Genomic DNA, 22,739 nt, shown 5'->3' with positions numbered 1-22,739 from the left:
AATTCTACCTGCTGACATTCTTCTAGGTTGAGAACACAGTCTATAAAACCTTAGGCTCCAAAGTCTTCCCCAACTTTGTTGTGCTCTTTGCTCCCTCGCTGGAATAAGCAGAGAATTAGTTGAATGTGCAAAGGGATAACAAGAAGAAATGATGCTTTTATTATAGACTGACTTTTGTGTCTCAGGATTTTATGTCTTAGAAAAATTGGGATTCCAACAAGTTAGTATGTCATTTTGATATATCATGGTTGCCCCAAATTAGTAAATGTTGTTTTAAAACTCTTGTATATGTGAATGTTCTGATTAATTCATTAAACTCTTCTTATACAACACTACTGTGTTTCCCTTTGATATTTAAGGCTGGGTGCGGTGGCTCACACCTGTAATCTCAGCACTTTGGGAGGCTGAGGCAGGCAGATCACTTGAGGTCAGAAGTTTGAGACCAGCCTGGCAACATGGTGAAACCCCATCTCTACCAAAAATACAAAAATTAGCTGGGTGTGGTGGTGTGCGCCTTGATTCCAGCTACTCGGGAGGCTGAGGTGTGAGAATTGCTTGAACCCAGGAGGCAGAGGTTGTAGTGAGCCAAGATCGCGCCACTGCACTCCAGCTTGGGTGACAAAGCGAGACTCTGTCTCAAAAACAAACAAACAAAAATATTTAATCACCTTTGAATCTAACTTTTCAGTAGCACAGGGTTCATAGAAAATCACAGACTATGCATATGCAATCATTCAGATTGTCATGTTTCCCTTTATTAAGTAACATCTTCTTCCATTTCCTACTTTATTATATCAGTTGGCATTTATTTTATTGTATTATTATTATTCTTTGAGACAGAGTCTTGCTCTGTTGCCCAGGCTGGAGTACAATGGCGTGATCTCGGTACACTGCAACCTCCGCCTCCCAGGTTCAAGCGATTCTCTTGCCTCAGCCTTCCGAGTAGCTGGGATTACAGGCGCACACCCCCACGCCTGGCTAATTTTTGTATTTTTAGTAGAGACGGGGTTTCATCATGTTGGCCAGGCAGGTCTCGAACTCCTGACCTCAGGTGATGCGCCCACCTCAGCAGTTGGCATTTATGATGGAGTACAACGGAAAGCCCACTGAGCTGACAGTCAGGATATCTGGATTCTAGCCCCAGCATATGACGCCAGTTGTTAATCTTCTGGGTCCCAGTTTCACTGTCTATAAAACAGAATGATACGTGTTTATATCACAGGCCTGTTATAAGTTTCAAAAAGTATTAATATGGAAGCTTCTTGCATTACCTCTTGCAATTTTTTTTGTATTTTTTCATGATTAAAAGAAGTACCATAACACATGTATAAGGCATTTTCACATGCTTGTTAAATCCCTGGAACTGTTATTGTGCTTAAATTTACAACTGTATTTCCTAAAATTAATTTTAGACCCACTCTGTAAGTTTTTGGCTTATAATTCAGTCAGAGGAATTGGAACTCTATGAATATTTTCTATAAGAATGATATCATAAGCATGAGTAATAGTACTCAATTATCATGTAAAGACTTAGTGTGATGTTCAGATTAGGAAAGTATACTTATGGAATTCTCTGTAATTGATTTCTTTCATTTATTTGAACATCTTATGCTCCACAACTCATGAGGCTCATCAAACCATCCGTGTCTTCATTTCTGCTATTCTAGATACACATTCATCTTTTTAAATCGTAAACAGAAATATCGGTAAAAAATAAAATGAGATTCTAGTTTTCTGAAGCTTCTTGAAAGTCAGTATGGTACATTGAAAAGATAGAGTGTCTGTCTAGGCTTTAGAGTTCCAGGCCTGTCTCTGCTGGTAATTAGTTGCAAGAACTTGGGCATGTCAATTTACTTATTCTGGGCCTTGTTTTCCCATTATAAAAGTGGCTTGCACTAGACCTTTTTTTTTTGTTTTTAACATTATTTGATTCTTTTTTAATCTTTAAAGTATCTATCTGAGGGAGCTGGTGAAAAGATTAGAGTTTATACTAATTTTTATGAGTACTATTTATTACACTTGATTTATACCTAAGGTAACCATATAATTTGCTGTCCAAACAAGAGGAAACTTTTTTTTTTTTTTCTTGAGACGGAGTCTTGCTCTGTCCCAGGCTGGAGTGCAATGGCGTGATCTCAGCTCACTGCAACCTCCGCCTCCCGGGTTCAAGCTATTCTCCTGCCTCAGCCTCTCGAGTAGCTGGGATTACAGGCGTCCACCACCATGCCTGGCTAATTTTTGTATCTTTAGTAGAGACAGGGTTTCACCATGTTGGCCAGGCTGGTCTTGAACTCCTGACCTCGTGATCCACCCGCCTCGGCCTCCCAAAGTGTTGAGATTACAGGCGTGAGCCACTGCGCCCAGCCAAGAGGAAACTTTTGAGAGTGAAAGGGAGTACTGTTAGCAATTACTCCAGGACAACAGCTTTAAACCAGGACGACGCAGGTAAACTAGAGTGTGTGTTCACCCTAATTGCACCCCATGTGTGGTTCTGTTAACTGCTTTGTTGGCCAAAGAGTTATCTGATTATCAGTTTTAATTCTTTTTCATGGTTTCCCTGTTTTTTTTTTTTTTTTTTTTTTTGTCTTATAGATCCACTGTGTGTGGAGAGTAATGCAGCATCATGCCAACAGTCTCCAGCCAGTAAAAAAGGGATGTTCACAGATGACTTACACAAGCTGGTGGATGACTGGACAAAGGAAGCAGTAGGAAATTCTCTTATTAAGCCAAGTTTAAACCAACTTAAACAAAGTCAACACAAACTAGAGACAGAAAACTGGAATAAAGTATCTGAAGTAAGTTGTTTATACCCAATTCACTTTGTTTACAAGAACTAAAACCATAAAAATGGATGTGCTTAGGCCTATAGTTACAGTCACTATGAGAGAGTAGTATGACTTGATAACATAGAGACTTTTATCCTTTTTTAGATTCATTATGTCTTTGAGCAAATTATATTTTAGACCATGAGTCAGTAAACTTTTGGGGGGAAGGAGCCAGTTAGTTAATATTTTAGGCTTTTCAAGCTATACTATTACAACTATTTAACTCTGTTATAGTGCAAAAGCAGCCATAGAGAATATGTAACCAAATGGGCATGGCTTTGTTCCATTAAAACCTTATTTACAAAAAGAGGTGGTGGGCTGTGGTTTGCCGACCCTTGTTTTAGACTGTTCTATTTTTAAAAAAAAATCCAGCAAGTATCAAAGAAGAAAGCGTCTGGAATGAAGGTTAATTCAGTCCAGTGTTTCAAGAAGAGTTTGGGTTTTAAGGAAAAGTTTTCCTGTGTTTCATGTCAATATTCTTAGATCAGATAAGTTATTTGTTCATTATGAAAAAGAATTTTAAAGTTATTTAAACTAGAATATTATAAGAGGTGTTTTAAAGAAAAGATGCCTAGTTATTGCATGTGGCCTTAGTCAGGTGTACATGCAATGAAGTGAAGAAAGATGCCCACAATGCATTCTGGAGTAGGAAGAAGTCAGGCTTACAGAACAGCATACATAGTATAATATAATTTATGCAAAATTATATACATTAGATATGCATAGAGAAATATGAAAAGCCATGAAAAATATGCTGGATGGTGGAATTTGGGCCTTATTCTACTTTGTACATTTCTGTGTTTTTGTATTTTTAAAGTAAGTGACTTTTTTTTCAAAATGAGTAAACCTATTAAAATGGAATCAGGGCTTATAATTTTAACCCTCTTAATTGAAAGAGATTTATCTCTGTGTGTTACATTTGTGTACATGTATTGTCATATGTGTACATGTATAGTCATATAGTTTGTTAAAGAAATAATGCATTTATTGTTAATATTGAATAAAAATTTTCAAAATCCTCGATTTCCCAAGCTAGTGAGCAGTATATCTCCTTGGGAGCTCTGTGTATTTATCTTACTTGTGGCACCAATTTATACACAGATAGCATCACCATTGTAAAAATTGGAAGCCTTTAGAGGCAAATTTCAAGACATAAATGCATTTGTACTGCCAGTGAGAGAACCTCTGAGTACTGTGTGAATGGAGGCTTTTGTTGACTAGTTGGAGGGCTGTTTACTGGAGTATAATGGAGGATGTTTGGAGGAAGGGTGAGTAGAAAATGGTGTGTGAATAAAAGTAGTGAAGGTCATTTAACAGACTTGGGTTCCAATGTCAGCTCAGTCACTTACTAGTTGTGTGACTTTAGAAAAGTCATTTGATCTATCTGTGCCTCAGTTTTCATGTCTTTCAAACAGAATACCTGCCTTACAGGATTGCTGTGAGGATTAAATGAGATAACACCTATAAAGCTGTACCTTTATAGGTGTTACATAGTAGGTACCCTATATATAGTAACTATTTTTGTATTTGTACGTTCAGTTGGTTATATCTTTTGTGTGGCAAGCCCATCTCACTAATGCTCTTACATTGTATTGCTCTGTATCCTTACTCAGAAATACTTGTTTGCTTAACAGTTATGTACCAAGCCCTCTGTTAGACATGGGTTTGGTGAGTAAAAACAAGTATGATCCCTATCCTCATGGAATTTATGCTCTGCTAAGACAGCTAGTTAGACATAACAGAATTGCATATACGAATATAAAATTGCAACTGTAATAAGAACTACAAAAGAAAGATATAGGCTATAATACGGGAAATTTGACCTAGTAAAGGAAAGTCAAGGAAAGCTTCACTGAGAAAGTGATGATTAAGCAGAGATCTGAAGGATGAGTAGGTGTTAACTAGGTGAAAAGAGGAAATGATTCCATGCAGAAAGGATCACATACGCAAAAGCCCTGTATGAGGAAAGGAGCATGAAGGGATTGAAAGTAGGCCAGTTTGGCTGAAGTGAAGAGAGCAAAGAGGAGTTAGTGCACAATGGATCTAAGCTAGATGGAGTCTTAAAAGTGGTAATGATAAGGAACTTCATCTGTATTTTTTGTTAGTTTGTTTGTTTTTATTTTTTTTGAGACGGAGTTTCACTCTTGTTGCCCAGGCTGGAGTGCAATGGCACGATCTCCGTTCACTGCAGCCTATGCCTCCCAGGTTCAACAATTCTACTGCCTCAGCCTCCTGAGTAGCCGAGATTACAGGCGCTCGCCACCATACCTGGCTAATTTTTGAGTTTTTAGTAGAGACAGGGTTTCACCATGTTGGCCAGGCTGGTCTTGAACTCCTGACCTCAGGTGATCCACCCGCCTTGGCCTCCCAAAGTGCTGGGATTACAGGCGTGAGCCACCGCACCCAGCCGTCTGTATTTTAAGAAAGATAAATAGCCATTTAAGCCCTAGGGTTGACATGATCAGACTTGTTTTTTGAAAAAATGACTCTAACTCAAGCAAGAGAAAAGGATTATTTATTGGAGGTAAGGGTAGATGTTGGCAGACCAGTTAAGAGTTAGTCATGGTAACTCTTAACTGGTCTGGAAAATGGGAGAAGTTGAGTTGAACAGAAGTGAACAGATTCCAAAAAATGCTTAAGAGATTAAATGGACAAGATTTGGTGATGGAATGGATGTATGGTGAAGGGGAGGTATTAAGGCTAGGTTTCTGGCTCCCATAACTGGATGCTATTCTAGTGTACCAATCACCGAGATGGGGAATGTGAGTTGACAGTGTGCTTTGGTAGGGGAAGATCACACATTTGATTTCTAGGCATTTGTTTCTGAGATGCCTTTGAAATATCCAGGAGAAAATGTATAACCTCTCCAATTTGTCTTTTTTTAAAAATCAGGTTATCTATAAACTAATAATGTTTATTATATAATTTAATCAGTGCAGAAAAGTACAAATTTTAAAATATCACCTTCAAATCCCACCACCCAGAAATAATTTTCATTAACTTTAGATAAACACCATGTCAAATATCTTTCTATGTATGTATGCATGGAAATAACTATAAAAATGTAAGGCAGGGCAGTTATGAAGATGGCATTAATTAAGGTACATAATTATGGTTAGCACACAGAAAGGTGCTCCAAAAATGGTAGTCCCTAATAGTAACAATAGGAATAGTATGCCAAAAAGACTAGGAAGGAATATTCATTTGTGCAGCAGCAATAGAAAAAAAAAGAATAGGAAGGAATATAGACTGATAAAAGTATATACCAAATAAACTGATCTTTTGTTTTTATTTTTGTTTTTCTTAGAATACTCCGTCTACTATGGGCTACACATCAACATGGATTTCTTCTCTGTCCCAAATCCGTGGAGCTGTCCCAACTTCCTTGCCACAAGGACTCTCACTCCCTTCATTTCCTGGGCCATTATCATCATATGGAATGCCTCACGTTTGTCAGTATAATGCTGTGGCGGGGGCGGGGTATCCAGTACAGTGGGTAGGAATTTCAGGAACAACACAACAATCTGTAGTAATTCCCGCCCAATCTGGGGGACCATTCCAGCCAGGGATGAATATGCAGGCATTTCCAACTTCATCAGTGCAGAATCCTGCCACAATCCCTCCTGGTCCTAAATGAATCAGAGTAGATGGTGATAAAAAGGGAGGTTTGTTCAGAATTATTTTCAGGACACCTAAGATATTAAAGTTTCTTCCTCTTGGGTTCTGTCATATTTTCCCTCATTTGAGTTTACTTTAGACTATATATTTTTTGTTCCAGTGTGGTATTTGATACAGCTCATCATTCTGTAGAAATGTGCAGTTTGCACATAGAACACTGTACACAGAAATGTTTTTTCACTTCAAATTCTATCCTCTTTGATACTTGATTTTTTAAAAATAGTGTTCAGAATGCTTTAATAAGCTCAGCTTGAGCATTACCATTTCCAGGACACTTTCCATGAATTGTTGAGAAGCTCCCCATCCCCCGCCTTTTTTTTTTTTTTACTGCTGCTATCTGCAGCTGGATACTTTTCTTTAAAAATGTTTAAAAATTATTTAGATTGATTCTCCCCAAATGTGGATGAACTGAGACCCTCCATCAGCCAGAGTCTTATGGGATCTTCACTTCACATGTTTGTCTTAGGTTTACCTTTCACAGAAGGCAGGGTAACTTGCTGCAGGAAACGTTTTGGTGTATAAAATTAGAATCACTTTTTTTTTTTTTTTTTTGAGATGGAGTCTCTCTCTGTCACCCAGGTTGGAGTGCAGTGGTGTGATCTTGGCTCACTGCTGCAACCTCCCCCTCCTGGGTTCAAGCGATTCTCCTGCCTCAGCCTCCTGAGTAGCTGGGACTACAGGCACCAGCCACCATGCCTGGCTAATTTTTGTATTTTTAGTAGAGGATGGGGTTTCACTATGTTGGCCAGACTGGTCTCAAACTCCTAACCTTGTGATCCGCCCTCCTTAGCCCCCCCAAAAAATTACAATAATTTTGTCAACCAATACAGAACATGAGCCCTTTTTAAATGTGATTTCCCGTCATCACAGCAGTAGGATGAAGCCTTGTTTTGGGTGAGACAGAGGGAAAGGGAAAAAACAGAATTGTAACAGTTCCTTGATTCTGCAGATACTGCTGCTGTTTTATGATTTCAGTAATAATTCAAAGCAGCTGTCTCCTTGTTTCTCACATGCATACTACATTGGTTTTGAGCATCTGAGAGGCATTGGTTTGTCTTGCATTCTTTTGCAAGGCATATATTGCAGCTGATATGAATCTCGTTTGGGGGGAATCCTTGTATTCCTAACAAGGGGGATTAAAGCTACACCTCAATCCATTCTTCTGAAGTGAAATTTACTTGACACAGTAGGTTTCGAGACTTACATATGAAACACTGGCTTTACAGGGTTCTCAGAGATGTGGGGTATACACTGTCCTGCAGTGAGATAGTAGACCCTAGAAGGATACTATTTAAGTTGTCCTTAGCTCTTTTTAATTACCATTTTTAGTTGTTAGAATTTCTTTTTAGTATCTATAGTATCTTAGATGATTTTAGATCTTAAATGAGTTTGGCAGCCTCTTTAGAATCTGAGAGAGATCACTGTCAAGTTGCACTTTACTGGGTTTTATCCAGTTTTAGGAGGAGGGGAGGCAATGTCAAAATGTACACCTTTGGTTTTTAAGAAGGTTAACTATAATAATGTTAAAGGCTAGTCACAGGGTTACCTAATGCTCAGTCTGTGAAACCTAAATAGAATTCTTAAAATGTTATTTACCAACTAAGTATTCATGTTCAAATTACTTACCTTCCACTCTGAAGACTTTAAGGTCATTTCTAATACACATTTACCTAATTAGGAGTTCTGTCTACTAGTAAACATTCCAAATTGCTACCCAACATTACTGTTAACAGATTTTCCTCCGTATTCTTCTAAAAATTGTACCCCATGGGCTTGCCAGGTAATGAGGAAAACTTAATGGGTGTACTTTTTTTTTTTTTTTGCACAGTCTACTTTGTGACATTAAGTACCTCTTTTCCAAAAAAAAAAAAATGTGTTTTATGTTGCTTACCTGAGGATCACATCCATTATCAAGAAGATTCTGTCGCTATAATTTGAGGCATCTAGGGCAGCATTTTGAGAATTGCTGTTGATAAGATCCACTGTTTCTTTTCATAGAACATGATCTGTTTTGTATGAGTCTTTCCAAATGTTAAGTACAGATTCTTCAAATTTCTTGTACAGTATTGGTTTGCAGTTTAAAGTGATTTTAGGACATTAGTGTAATGCAAATGCTTGCATTGCACTGTTTTCCGTATGTATAAAAACAATGCTCCTAAAATCCCTAATTCTTTAAAACTGCCTGTGTTTCATTATAAAAAGTTGGCTTTGTGTAATTACACTGAGACATACAACCTATGAAGTGAAAATACTGCAGATTTTAGGACCCCTTCTTCTCTAGTCACAATCATTTTAAACAGTGTACCCCAGGATGAAAAAAGCTCCATGGCTGACATGTACAATTACATGTATTAATGACTGCTCTGCATCCTATGTTCTGCCTTTGGCCACCACCTCTATTCCACATATAATTCATCATTCTTGTTTGCCTGCAGACTCTTGCAGTGCCTTGTAATATTTACAATCTTTTCAGGTTTTTGCTGGAAAGAAAAGTAGTCTTCTAAAGTTTGAAGATGGTGAATAGTGTACTGCTGTCTCCATGCTGACTGCAGTAACCGGGTTATCATATATGTTATGTATACATTATGTATATATAACGTGTGTACATTTAAAAATACAGAAAAAAGTGAGCTTGTGCAGAAATGGAGAAAACAATGTTATTCTTATCACTGTGGGGTTTTATTAAAATTATTTTTTCCCATGACTTACATGTTTGGTTCAGATTATAGTCACTTTGACTGTAAATACTGGCTAGTTTTCTATCCAGGGCTTTTGCATTATTTCATAATTTTGCTCAATCATATAATAGTGCTATTTTCATCCTTGTCTGAGGTACTTTTCCTCCCCAGAAAATAATTAACTTGAGGTAAAGCTCAGAAATTCCCTTCTTAACAAAGAGCCTACTATATAAAAAGGGCCTTCCTTTCCAAAAAACACACAAACCTGTCCTTTTCATTTTCCTTCTTGTAGAGGAGAAAATGGTTGTACTTAACCATCCTGCTTGTAAAGTTTATTCAGAGGATAGTCTGTATGTCCAGCCACCATGTTTACTTCTCAAAGTGCAAGTCTGATGAATAGTACTGTATCTCCATATGTGGTAATGTGAGCATTTCATCATGAAGTACCTGCTGCTATGTCTGTGAAGTTGGGTGTAACATCATAAGAATATGAAACCAGTATTGGTGTAAATCTAATGAAAATAACCCTATGTATATTTGTAGCAGTCTTGAATCTCTATTTAAGGTAATTTGCTGTAATATAACAAATATTCATTCTGTTTTTCATCCCTTCCTTGCCAGTTTTATATCAAGCATGAATTCTAATGGTTTGACAGCAAAATTATCTGTGAAAGTTTAAAAGGCACTTTTCTGCTGTGATTTTTGGATTGAGTGTGGAGTGTTATGTACAGTTTGATGGGATATATCATTTTAGAACCCCAGATTTAATTCTAGTCCAATTAATTTTGTTTAACTACCTCGTTTTCAGTGCTGTTTTGGGTGCACAAGTAAACACTGCCTGTGAAACTTGCTTTTTTGCCTTGATTCTCAGTATTCTTTCAGATTATAAATCTGGTCTGCCTCTTCTTCCCAGTGCTAGCCAACAGTTTGAGATGAGAGGAACCATCACTCTCATCTGTGTTTAAGTGGAGAGCCATGTGCTTCTGTGAAATATGCTTTGGGGATTTGGGGGTGGAGAGCAGAAGAATAATTGAAATTGGTGGCAATATAGGATTTAGGTGTAGGAGTTAGTTATAAAATAAACAAATGGTAAGAAAGTACCTGAATTAGACAATCCAGTGCCTATAACTTTGCATTTTTTATTAGAGATGCATTTCTCGTCTGTGTGCCTAAAGGGCAATGGGTTGAAATTGCTTTAACTACCACAGCGAAATATTTGACAAATCCTTCAGCAATGGCCTATCATTCAACATATATTAGCACAGTGCTAGGTATTTGCAGTGATATTTTGTTACCTTAAAACGGCCAAATGCATTTAGTTGAAATGTAGTTGATAGTAAGGGTTTTATATAACTTTATCCAATCTCTAAAGTTTATGGAAGCATTGACTTTCTTCTTTGCTGTCTTTTCTGAGTGATGAAAATGATGCATTCCTTTTTTTTCCTTGAAAACTCAGCAAATGTTTGTAACCAGATGTTCCTTGTTTCACATGTTTACTGTGTAACACTACAGCATATTTAATATTGGTAAATATTGTATTTCAGTCATTATGCGTAAGTACATTCCTGAGGTATATTTGCCATCATTTTGGGATTCAGTTATTTTATCTTCTGTTTGGGTCAGAAAAACTTGAACTATTTGAGGTGGTATGCAGGCCATTTTCTAGAAGATTGTTTTTTGAATCTGTAGTTTATCAAGGACTTGTTCCCCCCCTCCCTTTGTTTAGAAGAGGAATCAGAAAAGGGGGGTGGTGTGTAGAAAAGGCCTTTGATTTGATAGGTGTAATTTTTAAGATTGAAATTTAAAAAATGCAGATCGTAAGATAGTAACACTCAAACTTGATAAAATCCTTTGAATTGAAATTAGTATGAAATTTTTATGGAACCAAATGCCTTCAGGTCACCCTGGAAATAGTCTTTGTATGTGAAAGATCAACACAAACATTGGTCAGGAACCCTGACAGCCAATATATGAAGGAGCCTGGGATAGTAACTAGGTTACACTAAAGTTATTTTCAACTAAGATAGCTAGACGAGTGTACAAACCAATAGCTCCTATTCTGGAAGGTTTTCTTTTTATTAAAAAAAATTCAAACAAGGTTAAAAGTCAAGCAAGAAGGGAAGAGAGAAACTGGGTTCTGAGAAAAAAATGTGCCAGTATAAAATAAACTCCTAAATGCGTGCTTGTCATCCTCTAGTTTTTTTTTAAGTTGAATTTCTTTTCCACTGTAACTTAAGATTTGAGATTGAGGTTTGCGGTCCAGAACATACCCTCAGCAGATACAGTGACTAACTGGAAAGTGCAGTTGTTCAAGGTCTGTCATGCTCAATCACCTAAAGCTATAATTTGTTTGATATATTAAGCATGTAGACCTAGTGCAGCATGGGAGCCACTCAGGAAGTTTATGCAATTAATAAACTTTCAGCATAATTTACTATGAAGTATGCAGAATTTCACCCTCTTCTCCACACTTAACATTTAGTTGTATATGTGAACTCTCCTTTCTTAATTGGGGAATGTAGCATTATATAGAATGTTGTTAAAGTTAATTTTAATCCTTTTTGACATTAACCTTTTTTTTTGGTAAACCAAGTGATCTGCCTTTCAGCAACTGTCTTATTTTGGTTCTTTGAAACTGTGATTTTTATTTCATTTGTACCCAACCATTGTAAGTATTTTGTTTTGTTTCCTGGAAATTCTGTTTTGAAACAGAAAATAAAGGCTGTGTTAAATGAGTATGTTATCTTATTAAAATGCTGCCATAGTCACTGCAATCATCTGGCTAAAACTGGTTCTTCATTTACCAAATGTAATTTAGCAGATTTAGAACATTTAGTCCTGTAAACTATGCTGGCCTAAAAAAACTAACCAAGCTGCGTGTTACCTCTTGATTTACAGTTCCAACAAATTGAGTTGGACTTCATTTTCACGCTTGTACATGAGCCATAATTGTAACGGTTGCTCTCATTTACTGAACACATACTGTGTTAGCTAGGCTTTTACCTGCGATATTTTTAATTCACACAAAATCCTATAAGATGGGTCTGTTACTATTTCCACTTACAATGCAAATTTGAGGATCAGAGAGATTAAAGAATTTACTAGGGCCACATAGCTAGTCAGTAGTGAAGCCTGGATCCAAATCCAGATCTGTCTGTCTGCACAGCTCATGGGAAAAACCCTAGGCCACACTGATTCTCAGATGTACTACATGCATAATAATTCAGATACATTTAGAGTAGGCCTTTATCTAATAGGATTTGTATGTACACACTTTTTTTTTTTTTTTTTTGAGACGGAGTTTCTCACTGTCGCCCAGGCTGGAGTGCAGTGGTGCGATCTTGGCTCACTGCATCCTCCACCTCCCGGGTTCAAGCGATTCTTCTGCCTCAGCCTCCCAAGTAGCTAGGACTACAGGCGTGTGCCACCACGCCCGACTAATTTTTGTATTTTTAGTGGAGACGGGGTGTCACCATATTGGCCAGGCTGGTCTCAAACTCCTGACCTCGTGATCCACCCGCCTTGGCCTCCCAAAGTACTGGGATTACAGGCGTGAGCCACCTTGCCTGGCCCACTTTTTTTTTTTCCTTTTTTTCCAGACAAGGTCTCATTCTGTCACCCAGGCTAGAGTGCAGTGGTGCAATTATGGCTCACTGCAGCCTCAACCTCCTGGGTTCAAATTGATCCTCCCACCTCAGCTCCCCAAGTAGCTGGGAGCACAGGCACCTGCCACCACACCCGGCTAATTTTTGTATTTTTCGTAGAGATGGGTTTTCACCATGTTGCCCAGGCTGGTCTTGAACTCCTGGGCTCAAGCAATCCTCCCATCTCGGCCTTCCAAAGTGCTGGGATTACAGGCATGAGCCACTGCATCCAACCTGTATGAACACTTTTTACATGTCTTTCATGAAGTTGTATCCAGTGCTTATTTCACAGTTTCAGAAGGAGGTTTTTATGGCCCAAGCAAGGATTCAAAGTGTTCCCTATGCACAAACTTATTAAGAAGTATTTCCTTTCATGTTGATAGTGTGTATCGTCCACCTTTAGAAAAACACATATTTGGAAATCTCCCTCCCACACTTCTCATTCGTCACTCTGCACTGACTTGAGAAACTCAAGACTGGGTCAGATCACTTGCTCATCTGGTAACTTAGGGAGAAGGACATGCATATGCTTATGCAAACAACCCTGGATGAAGAGTAATAGGCCTATCAGAAGTATTCAAGATTAGATGAGTGTTTTAAAGGTGTTTTTAAATATATGTTATCTTGATTTACTGACCCAATGACTGTGAGTCATTCTATCTTAGCTGATCCTTAAAGGGAGGCAACAAGGTACATGTGGAATAAGCATGGGTTTTTTTTGATTCACAGACCTCTCAAAGCTATATTTCCTCACTTGTAAAATGAGGTGGTTATGAGTATTAAATGAGACGTGTTAAGGCAACTAACCCTGTCTCTACTAATTGCACTTATTGTTAGATATCACTGGTGACTTTCACAGTAAACTTGCACTTGGGAAATTAAACTGGTTTGGAAATGGGCCCTGATTCTGATTATAGTTAATACAGATACCTTTTGGAGTCCAGCAGACCTGGAGTTGTATTCTATCTTGCGGACTTGGGAAAATTGCTTGACTTTTTAGCCTCAATTTCCTTATCTGTAAAAAGGATAATTCCCTCAGTGAGGTTGTTTTGAGGTTGAATGAAACAGCATATAAAGGGCTTATCACTGTGCCTGATACATAGTAGGTTTGCTCAAATAACTTACACAAGGGACCTTACAGATCATTATTGTAAATGAGGACAAAACAGAGGTGACAAAAAAACTGAACTCAATCCATGGGTCAACATAAGGTCTGTTGGTGGAAAAAATTGGGTGTTGGCCCAAAAGGGGCAAGATGATGTAATAAAGTGAGGTGTAGAGGTGAGAGTGTTTAAGTTGGGGAATAAGACCAACATAGACCCTTTTAAAATACGCCATCATTAATGAGCACCACTTAGTAAAAGAATGAGATAACAGGCCAGGCACAGTGGCTCATGCCTGTAATCCCAGCACTTTGGGAGGCCGAGGTGGGTGGATCACAAGGTCAAGAGGTCGAGACTATCCTGGCCAACATGGTGAAACCCCGTCTCTACTACAAATACAAAAATTAGCTGGGCATGGTGGCACACACCTGCAGTCCCAGCTACTCAGGAGGCTGAGGCAGGAGAATCGCTTGAACCCAGGAGGTGGAGGTTGCAGTGAGCCAAGATCGCGTCACTGCACTCCAGCCTGGCGACAGAGTGAGACCCCGTCATACACACACACAGAATGACATAACAGAATTACATCTGTGACTAGGGTTTAGAAAGAGGTGAAGTAGTTGGGGAGTGGGGAGAAGATGGACATTATAACAGGAGCTCAAGACAGGAGTGAAGTACAGCATAAATGATGGTCTAGATAGGAGCAAGACCTTGGGCTAGGTGGAGAAAAGACTATCATAAAATTTTGGAATTGGAAAGGACTAGCTCACATGCATGTTACAAATGAGGAAGTAGGCTTAGGAATTTAACCAGTATTTATAAACGTTCTCCATTCCAGCTCAGTGGTTCTCAACCCTGACTGTATTATTAGAATCACCTTGGGAACTATTTTAAAAAATGTTTTAGTTGTACAACAATATGAATATACTTAATATTACTGAACCATATCTTTAAAAATGGTTATGATGGTAAATTTTATGTGTATTTTACAATTAAAAATAAAATTTTTAAATTTAGTGTCTGGGCCCCATCTCTAGAATCACCATCATCTTAAAAAGCTTTCCAGGTGACACTGATAGGTGACTTGGGTTGAGAACCACTGTCATTGTTTACTAATCAAATGACTTTCCTACTGTCAGCCAGTTGCTGATTCAGGTAACACAAGCAATATGGCAACCTCATTAGACCTTCTGATGAATTATTTCCTATAACTCTATGACCTCATAGCCTCTCAAAGAGGCCCCAAGGATTTGGGCAATAGAGAAAGCTAAGTGGACCTCTTTCAGAAACTGAACAGCTACTTCCTACTTCAGTGGAATGATGACGTAAGATTGAGTTTGATGTGAACTCTCCATATAACCTCTTTATGCTTCTCCCCACCCTTCATAAGAGTTAACATTTCTTAGGTGCTTATTGTGCCAGTTATTATGCTAGTGCTCTACAATGTCATTTAATCTTCACAAGCTTCTAAGGTATCATTACTTATCACCTTTCTGTGCTCCTTGACTGTCTTTAAAACTGCTTTCTTCCAGTGCCCAGCTTTATTCCTGGCATGTAGTAGGTATTAAATAAATCTGTTGAATAAATTAATGGGCCCCCATTTCACAGATACAGGAAGGGTACAAGAGGCTAAGCAACTTGTTAAAACTATACAGCTAATAAAAAGTTGAACTGGTATTGGAAACCAGTTCTTGGCTCCAAAGCACACATTCTGAAACGCTATTCTATGACTTCCATCCTGTATAGTTTCTCCTGTACTATTTATGTTAGGAATCTTGTGTTTAAGTAGTATAAACACAATTTGAACAAGTTTAAGCAAAAATAGGAATTTATAAAGATAGGGGTGCCTCAAAGAACCCAGGGATAATACAGATGGGCCTTAGGAGCAAATGAACCAGGTGTCTGAATACAGCCAGGATTTTTCATGTCTTCTTCTCCAGCTCAATCAAATTCTCTGGGAATGTCCCTAAAGGATGGCTCCTGCTGCAACCATGAGGATAAGGTAGATAAGATGGTAGAAAAGGGGTGCTGCAGAGACAGTCTAATAGATATTTATCTATAAACCTCCTCTTGGCTGTCCCATAAACATGCTGTTTTCCCCATACCTACAATTCCCAAAATGCCAGCGCCTAACATTAGCCATGGACAACTGCTGGTCATATACAACTACTGCATTCAGAAGCAATGGTATGGCAAGGACATAATCTTTCCTCCTCTAGTTTGGTGACAATGTAAATATGGCTGCTCTTGATCTCACAACCTCTGATAAATTTAATTGCCACCAATAGATCTAATATGCAAGAGTAGAGAAATAATTAGATAACCACAATCAAAATGCCCTTTTAGGGGCCAGCACGGTAGCTCACGCCTATAATCCCAGCACTTTGGGAGGCCAAGGTGGGCAGATCACTTGAGGTCAGCAGTTAGAGACCAGCTTGGCCAACATGGTGAAACACCATCTCTACTAAAACTACAAAAATTAGCTGGGCGTGGTGGCATGTACCTGTAATCCCAGCTACTGGGAAGGCTGAGGCAGGAGGATCGCTTGAGCCTGGGAGGCGGAGGTTGCAGTGAGCTGAGATCCCACCACTGCACTCCAGCTTGGGTGACAGAGTGAGACTCTGTCTCAAAAAAAAGCCCATTAGGCCGGGCACGGTGGCTCACGCCTGTAATCCCAGCACTTTGGGAGGCCAAGGCGGGCGGATCACGAGGTCAAGAGATCGAGACCATCCTGGCCAACATGGTGAAACTCCGTCTCACCTAAAAATACAAAAATTAGCTGGGTGTGGTGCCACGCACCTGTAGTCCCAGCTACTAGGGGAGCTGAGGCAGGAGAATCACGTGGACCCAGGAGGTGGAGGTTGCAGTGAGCCGAGATTGCGCCACTGCACTCCAGCCTGGCGACAGAGCGAGACGTCATCTAAAAAAAAAAAGCCTATTTAGGAAAGGAGGGGTCACACCATTATCAGCCACCAGGTCCATTTCCACCTGGATCAGAATAAAAGAAAGAAATTACAGGCATATAAAAAATGGCCATCAATTTACTGATGTACCTCCTTGCTTAACCAGTCTGGACATGGGCCTAAGAGTATGTTCTAGAAAAGCAGTGATTCTCAAACTCAAGAGTGTGGCTAGAATCACCTGAAGGGCTAGTAAGACCTGCAAAAACTCGGCAGGTACACTCCATTCAAACCCCTGCACTAAGAGACTTCACCAAACATTAGCATGGTTTCTGGCAGTCTTAAGATTGAATCCCTGAGAAGACCCAGCTCACTTTTTGTTTTGTTTTGTTTTTTTGAGATGGAGTCTCACTCTATTGAGCAGGCTGGAGTGCCGTGGCGCAATCTCAGCTCACTGCAACCTCCGCCTCGCAGGCTCAAGTGATCCTCGTGCCTCAGCCTCCCGAGTAGCTGGGATTACAGGTGTGCGCCACCATGCCTGGCTAATTTTTGTATTTTGAGTAGAGATGGGGTTTTGCCATGATGGCCAGGCTGATCTCAAACTCTGACGTCAAGTGATCCGCCCGCCTCAGCCTCCCAAAGTGCTGGGATTAACAGGCATGAGCCACTGCACCCAGCCCCAGCTCACTTTTGAATTCCCTGTCAGGAAAAACTTTCAGTTTGTTCTAGTCCACACCTAAGGATAGGCCTCAGCTTCTCTTTATTTTATTTATTTATTTATTTTTATTTTTATTTTTTGAGATGGAGTCTCTCTCTGTCGCCCAGGCTGGAGTACAGTGGCGCAATCTTGGCTCACTGCAACCTCCACCTCCTGGGTTCAAGCAATTCTCCTGCCTCAGCCTTCCCAGTAGCTGGGATTACAAGTGTGCGCCACCATGCCTGGCTAATTTTTTTGTATTTTTAATAGACATGTGGTTTCACCATGTTGGCCTGGCTGGTCTCGAACTCCTGACCTCAGGTGATCCACCTGCCTGGGCCTCCCAAAGTGCTGGGATTACAGGCGGGAGCCACCAAGCCTGGCCTGCTTCCCTTTCTTAGGGCATTTAGTAAAAAAGGGCTTAGTATTGTAAATCCTTCCTCTGTTCCTTTGAGATGTTTATGTATTTCCTACAAACTACAGAGTGTTTGTTTCTCAAGGGCCTGGAAGCCAGTCCTTTGAAATGTAGGGTAGGGCCTCTGTCTCCCAGTCTCTGGGAGGATAAAAATCTAACTTCAGTAATTGCCAGGTAGCAGACACAGCTGGCCTAATCACATTTATACTGAGAAACCCTCTGTAATTTTTCACTTCCATGACTCTACTGAGTCCCTGCTTGCTTTCCTTCCCTACTCCCTCATTTTCCCTCTAAAATGCCCAGTCACCTCTGTGCAAATCAGAATGAAGCTCAACTCTTTCCTCTTCTGTCAGTAGTTACTGAATAAAATCTGTCTTCACTGCTTTAACTAATGTTACTTAAACCACAGATTTCTGGCCCCACACTCAGAGTTTCTGACCCTGGAGGTCTGAGGTGAAGCCTGAAAATGTACATTTCTAATAGTTTGCAGGTGATGCTGATGTGCTTGCTCCAGAGACATACTTTTGAGAATCACTGCTCTGGTCAGGCACGGTGGCTCATGCCTGTCATCCCAGCACTTTGGGAGGCCAAGGTGGGCAAATTACTTGAGGCCAGGAGTTCAAGACCACCCTGGCCAACATGGTGAAACCCTGTCTCTACTAAAAATACAAAAATTAGCCAGGCGTGGTGGCGCATGCCTGTAGTCCCAGCTACTTGGGAGGCTGAGGCAGAAGAATCACCTGATTGCTTGAACCTGGGAGGTGTAGGTTGCAGTGAGCCGAGATCACGCCACTGTACTCCAGCCTGGACAATAGAGTGAGACTCCATCTCAAAAAAAAAAAAAAAAAAAAGAGAATCACTGCTCTGGCTGATCAATTATGGTCCCTATTCACAGATTTGATCTTCTAGTGATACAGATTCTTTAAAACCTTATGTGACTGCCTGTTGGTTTCATTTGAGGGGACTCAGAATGCTAAAAACAAGTGCCAAGAATCTTGTCAAGTTAGGCTCTTTGAAGCTTCAGATCTGCTAAAGGGAACAGCCTGGATCATCCTGTTGTGGCTTCTATTCATCACATTTAGGAGCGCTGGAGAACAAGGAGTACTACTTAGGAGGCAGATATAGATAACTTCGTTCCAATTGCCTTGATGCCAGTTTCCTAACTGGTGAAACCTTTGAGACAAAATTGAGATTCTGCTGTAATTCAGCAAGGCCAATGAATATCTGACCCTCAGCAAATGCAGATCTCTTGATATAAGCAAAAGGGGCTGCTGTTTTGAGTCCCAAGAGCAATAAGCAAATGCTTCACTGCCAAATAACACAGAATGCCAACTTCCTTCCCATCAACTGATGCAGAGGTCTCTGATCTCTATCTGTTCTACATTTTAGGGTCTCTACAAAAAATAAAATTATTCAGGCGTGGTGGCATGTGTCTGTAGTCCCAAGCTACTCAGGAGGCTGAGGCTGAAGTCGAGGCTGCAGCGAGTTGTAATCACACCACTGCATTATCTGGAAGCTGGGAATTGAACACAATGAAGACTCTATTTCTCACCTTTGTTCTTCTCTGAAAGTCTGCATTTTTTCTCTCTTTCTGCAGACCAGCATCTTTCACTTCTGTCCCTCTGGTGGGAAAATTGGTTGACAGCTTCCAAGCTTTACACTTAGAGAAAAGCTGGTATCTCTTGTCCAATTCCAAATTTCTAGAAAATGAGATTTTGATTGCCCCAGGTTGGATTAGCTGCCCACCTCTGACCCAATAAGCTATGGTTATAGGAACACGACAGTTTTTGCCATAACCCTATAAATGGGGGAAGGTGGAGGGTCAATTCCCGGAAAAGAGGGGCTGGGCAGACCGTCCCATAGGTGTCCATTATACTAAAAAACCTCCATTCCTTCCATCCTGCATCCCTTCAAGCCACTGCTCTCTCCTTTCACTGCTTGCTTTCAAGAGTTAACTATGTACACTGCCTTGCCATCTACTTATTCTTTGGCAATCTGGCTTGTCCCATCTCCACTATTTTATAATTTCTTTTATGTAGCTTGAAGCTTTTTTGCTTTTACATCCTAATAGAGTATTCCTCTATCTCATTCATCCTGATCACTCTTGGGTTCTGCACTTCTGCATTCTAACTCTGCCTGCCATTATCTCCCATCTTCCAGTAAGTTCCAAGCCAGATCTGGCTACTACTCATTTCAGATCTTGTTTTCTGCTTTATTCCTGCTGAAAGAGTGGGCCGGTCCTAAACGCCAGAAAGAAGACAGGCACTGCATCTGTTTCATCTCAGTATGTTGAAAATACATTTTTCAAAAGATTATGACTCCATACATCTGAAATTAGAGCCCTTGCAGCTATTTAGAAAATCTCCCGACAGACTAAAACACAATGAAGTTTGGAAACCAAAGGCCCTAACCATAGGACATAGTGGATCTGGGAGTACCAAAAAGGTACAATTTGTAATGTGATTTGTGTTGGTAATTATCTCCCTGCCCAAAGAGATGCTGAGGGCAAGGATATTCGATTTAACTTTGTCTCTGCATTGCCTTAGGCAAGTAAATAATGTAAGTTTCTTTTTATTTATTTATTTATTTTTTTGAGACGGAGTCTGGCTCTGTCACCAGGCTGGAGTACAGTGACATGATTTTGGCTCACTGCAACCTCCGCCTCCCAGGTTCAAGTGATTCTCCTGCCTCAGCTTCCCCAGTAGCTGGGATTACAGGCACGTGCCACCACGCCCGGCTAATTTTTGTATTTTTAGTAGAGACGGGGTTTCACCATGTTGGCCAGGATGGTCTCGATCTCCTAACCTCGTGATCTGCCCGCCTCGGAGGGATTACAGGCGTGAGCCACCGCGCCCGACCAGTTACGTCTTTCTTAATTGGGACCAACAGCTCTTTAAATATTATCTTTCCACTAAGGGGAAAATCCTCCCTCCTGGGGAGTTTTAGCTCACTTTAGCTGAATTCAGTCAATCCACTCTAACTTCCATTCCCACGATGCATCAATCCATCCCCCAAAACTCTTTTTCCAGGAAAAAGCAGTAAATAACCTAAGCAACTCAGTGAGATGCAAGGAGTTGGAGTGCAACTCCTAAACACTCATCATCACGCCCCGCTTCCTGTGACCCTGTGAGCACAAGGGCTGAGAAGGGTGGTAGTCTGGTTCCTCGACTATATCCTAAGGCCATAGAGAAGACTACAACTACCAAGATGCCCCTCTCCCCGCCCCGCCCCGCCCCTCCTCGCTCCCCTTCCTCCAGCTAGAAAGCGTGTACCACCGAGAAGACGAGGCAACATGGCTCCCGGAGGTGGAAGAAAGAGGCTTCACCCCTTCTAAAGCGGGAAGAAGAGCGGCCGGAAAGGAGAAAAAAGAGAAGTGACTAGAGCCCATCCTCGCTTTTATCCTCCAGCCTTTCCCGGGTCCGGTCTGCCCCTCCCCTTCTCTCTACCCAAATCCAATTTGTGGTCTCCTCCCCTCCCCGCCCTCATTCCCTCGCTTCCTCACCCCCTCCCCTCGAGAATCCTTTTCCCGCCCCCCCTCGCCCCCCGCGGAGTGCGCACGCGCCCGCCCCCAGCTTCGCGCCCAGATCGTCGCCTATCCTGCTTGCGCAGCCGCTATCGCGTCTGCCCACCGACGAAGCATGGGTGTCCAGGGCTTCCAAGAGTTCCTGGAGAAGCGCTGTCCCGGGGCCGTGGTGCCCGTGGACCTCCTAAAACTCGCGCGCACGGTCTCGCGCCAGCAGCAGCAGCAGCAGCACTTGCACCGCCAGCTGCCGCCGACTGCAGCCCTAGCGCCCGGGGCTCCACGCGCCGCCAGGGGCTCCGTGCCTCTGCAACCGCCGCTTCCGCCCGCTGCCTTGGGTGCCTACTCCGGGGGCGCGGGGCCGACTCGGCACCATCACCCCGCTCACCACTTCCACCATCATGGCCAGGCGCAGCCCGGGCTGCACCCTCCGCTGCCGCCGCCGCCGCCCCCTCCGCTGCCCGGGGCCCGGGTGCTGGTGGACGCCGGCTCGGCGCTGCCGCGGCTCTATGGCGGCTACCAGACGGATTGGGTGTGTGGCGGCCAATGGAACGCCATGCTGGGCTACTTGTCAGCGCTGTGCCAGGCTTGTGCCTATCCTGGCGGCGACGGCCTGGAGCTCGTGGTCATGTTCCCGGGGGGCCTGGGCAAGGACCGGCTGGCCGAGTGGGGCCGTCGGTGCCAGGCCGAGCGGCAGACAGCGCAACTGATCGTGGGACACGTGGGCAACAAGGGCACCCCTCCACCGCGGGCCTGGTTCCTGCCACCGGCCTGCCTGAGCCACTGCGTGAGGCTAGCACTCATCCGCTTCCGGGTCAAGGTGAGGGAGGGGCCGGATCTTAAATAATAAGCCCCACACCTATTCCCTCCCAACTAAATACCTAACCACCTACCCACTTACCCACTACCCTACCTCCCATCTACCCGCCCAACAGCTAACCTACCTGCCTAACTACCCTCTACCATTTTATCCATTTACCTCCCCCTTCATACCACCCCCTACGGATTCACTCACCTACATGGCCACATCTCTACTCATGTCATCCCAGTAGCTCCCTTTAGCTTCCCTTATCCAATTGGCCTACCACTAGGTTTCAGCAGAATCTAGTCAGAATTTCTTTTGTAGCCTCATCTTTCTCCTGCTGTCTTCTGCCTCAAACTGAAATGCCTTTACCCTGCTTTTGCCAGTTGACATCTCCTGTATCTCTTTCCAACCTCGCAGTAAATCACTTAAGCAGGTGTGAACTGAACACCTTTCTTCTACATTGTTTTTCCGTCTTCA

General features: G+C 41.6%; 2 protein-coding genes and 1 long non-coding RNA gene across 11 annotated transcripts in view; 2 read left to right on the top strand and 1 right to left on the bottom strand.

The window, feature by feature from the left end:
- WNK3 (WNK lysine deficient protein kinase 3) overlaps positions 1–11,955 on the top strand; it is a 166,013-nt gene extending 154,058 nt beyond the window's left edge. For all 6 annotated transcript variants that reach the window (XM_055376524.1, XM_055376521.2, XM_055376522.2 and 3 more), the window contains exons 22-23: positions 2,593–2,795; positions 6,133–11,955. In XM_055376524.1, the coding sequence (XP_055232499.1) occupies positions 2,593–2,795; positions 6,133–6,462 (533 nt within the window). In that variant the 3' untranslated portion in view covers positions 6,463–11,955. The remainder of the gene's footprint in view (positions 1–2,592; positions 2,796–6,132) is intronic.
- Positions 804–21,651, bottom strand: LOC129530089 (uncharacterized). Its single transcript, XR_008675630.2, has 3 exons — positions 21,567–21,651; positions 19,490–19,637; positions 804–1,188 (listed from the first exon to the last, which is right to left on the bottom strand). It is a non-coding gene; the product is annotated as an uncharacterized lncRNA (long non-coding RNA).
- FAM120C (family with sequence similarity 120 member C) overlaps positions 21,197–22,739 on the top strand; it is a 104,524-nt gene continuing 102,981 nt past the window's right edge. For all 4 annotated transcript variants that reach the window (XM_019018939.4, XM_031005883.3, XM_055376525.1 and 1 more), the window contains exon 1: positions 21,197–22,277. In XM_019018939.4, coding sequence (XP_018874484.2) covers positions 21,576–22,277 — 702 coding nt within the window. In that variant the 5' untranslated portion in view covers positions 21,197–21,575. The remainder of the gene's footprint in view (positions 22,278–22,739) is intronic.

Source organism: Gorilla gorilla, chromosome X (genome assembly GCF_029281585.2).
Source record: "Gorilla gorilla gorilla isolate KB3781 chromosome X, NHGRI_mGorGor1-v2.1_pri, whole genome shotgun sequence".
In the NCBI taxonomy this organism is placed as follows: Eukaryota; Metazoa; Chordata; class Mammalia; order Primates; family Hominidae; genus Gorilla; species Gorilla gorilla.
This window is presented reverse-complemented; position numbering and strand designations above follow the sequence as displayed.